The 2,278-nt window shown below is 42.6% G+C and overlaps 1 protein-coding gene across 1 annotated transcript in view; it reads left to right on the top strand.

Moving 5' to 3' along the window:
* Nucleotides 1-2,278, top strand: part of DOK5 (docking protein 5) — a 232,295-nt gene that overhangs the window by 150,922 nt on the left and 79,095 nt on the right. Inside the window, exons 3-4 of the mRNA XM_006839321.1 lie at nt 1,246-1,360; nt 1,445-1,564. Coding sequence (XP_006839384.1) covers nt 1,246-1,360; nt 1,445-1,564 — 235 coding nt within the window. The remainder of the gene's footprint in view (nt 1-1,245; nt 1,361-1,444; nt 1,565-2,278) is intronic.

Here is a 2,278-nt window from a genome sequence, read left to right as displayed (position 1 = left end):
TATATCCACCAGCTGCTCCTCAGAAACCCTATACAGGGTCACTATGAGTCAGAACCAACCTGACGGCACTTAGCAACACAACATATAATATCGATCAATCGATAGGTAGGTAGGTAGAAAGAGCGAGCTATACCAATCTATGTGTGTAGATCTATCTATAGATATAGATAAACAACATAGTCTCTGTGGTAGAGCACGTGACTTGTTCCCATAATAAGGGGTCCACATCTAGACTCCATCTCTGCTAGGCAGAGACTGAGATAATTTGATTGTGAATCAGACCTTCCTCCCGTCTGTTTCTTGTTCCTCAGGTGAATTTTTAACGTACTTAAATTGTTATTATTCTGAAACAATGGAACACTCAGAGGAGGTTTTTAGAGTAGGCTGAAGGAACCCTGTAGACACTGGTGAGGTGTTTGACTGTTAACTGAAAGATTGATGTTTTAAACCCACCCAGTGGATCCACAGGAGAAATACCTGACCATCTACTTCTGTCAACATTACAGCTAAGACAACCCTATGTTGTTGTTGTTGTTGTTTTTGCTGTTGTTAAGTGCCATCAAGTTGGTTCTGACCCATAATGACCCTGTATAGGATTTCCAAGGATCAGGTGGTGAGTTTGAACTGCTGACCTGGCTGTTCAGACCAATCTTGACTCATAGCAACTTTTTGTGTAACCAGAACAGAACATTGCCTTGTCGTGCACCAATTGTGGTGTTTGAGCCTATTCTTGCTGCCACTGTGCCAGTCCATCTTGTTGGGGGTCTCCCTCTTTTTCGCTGACCCTCCACTTTACCAAGCATGATATCCTTCTCTAAGAACTTGGCTCCTCCTGACAACATGTCTAAAGTATGAGAGACGAAGTCTTGCCTTCCTCTCTTCTAAGGAGCATTCTGGCTGTTCTTCTTCTAAGACAGAACCTATGGGGCAATTGAGTTCTTTCATGGGGGTCACTATGGGAGTCCGAATTGACTCAATGGCCCCAACAGCAACAGCATCAAGAAATTTTGAGTCTTTGTCATGTAATATACTTTAGGAAATGTAATAAGGAAAGGTAATTTGTCAACATTTCTTGCTATACATAAAGGATAGCATTGAATTCACCTAAATAATTCCCAACTCTAGGTACCGAGGCACTTTTCTGACAAGCTGTGTTCTGTTTACCTGCTTTCAGCGTCTCTCCTTCACTATCAGTGCTGTTGATTGGTAGGTGTGTGAACACACTTCTGATTCTTTGTTTTTCAGGTTACGGAACTCAACAATGTGAAGAATGTAGCGCGATTGCCAAAGAGCACCAAGAAGCACGCCATAGGGATCTATTTCAATGATGATACCTCTAAGACCTTTGCTTGTGAATCAGGTTTGTCTAGGGCTGTGGAGTGTTGCATCTGAGCTTTCCAGAGCGTGCTGTGCAGACAGGCTAATATCTGGGTCATTTCCACAGATCTTGAGGCCGATGAATGGTGCAAAGTACTCCAGGTGGAATGCATAGGGACACGAATTAATGACATCAGCCTCGGGGAGCCTGACCTGTTGGCCACTGGTGTGGAGAGAGAACAGAGTGGTATGTAAAGAAAATTCTCATTCTCCTTCCTGTTAACCAATTTTTATTTCTACCTATACAATAAAATTTCATTATGTTGCGTTTTTGAAGTTACAAAAATATATGAAGAAATATATATCATACTTAATCCCATCCACAACCTGTGCTAGCATTCAGTACATTTCTTAATATTGTTTTAATGGAAAATAGGAGATTTTGTTGTTGTTTGCCGTCTAATCGGTTCCGACTCTTGGTGCCCCTGTATAGGGTTTCTAAGAGTAGGTAGTGGTCTGAACTGCTGACCTTGTGATTAGAAGTCCAGTGCCAACCCTACAGCACCACACCAGGACTCCCCTATAGAGATTGTTGTTGTTATGTGCCATCTAGTCGGTTCCGACTCCTGGTGACCCTGTATAGGGTTTCCAAGATGGCTGGTGGGTCTGAATTGCTGACCTTATGACTAGCAGTCCAGTGCTGACCCTACAGCACCACACCAGAACTCAACTACATCAGTGATATCAGGTGGAATTTGGGGGAATCTGCTGTGTTCTAGTTCCTGTGGTAGACACTTCACCTCCATGAGATTCTTTAATTTCCACTATCCTATATGCTGAGCAAATAATACGAGAAGGTGGGTTATATGAAGAAAAACATGGCATCAGGATTGGAGGAAGACTCATTAACAACCTGTGATATGCCGATGATACAAAACCTTGCTTGCTGAAAGTGAAGAGG

This window comes from Chrysochloris asiatica, unplaced genomic scaffold (genome assembly GCF_000296735.1).
Source record: "Chrysochloris asiatica unplaced genomic scaffold, ChrAsi1.0 scaffold00023, whole genome shotgun sequence".
NCBI classification, from domain to species: domain Eukaryota; kingdom Metazoa; phylum Chordata; class Mammalia; order Afrosoricida; family Chrysochloridae; genus Chrysochloris; species Chrysochloris asiatica.
This window is presented reverse-complemented; position numbering and strand designations above follow the sequence as displayed.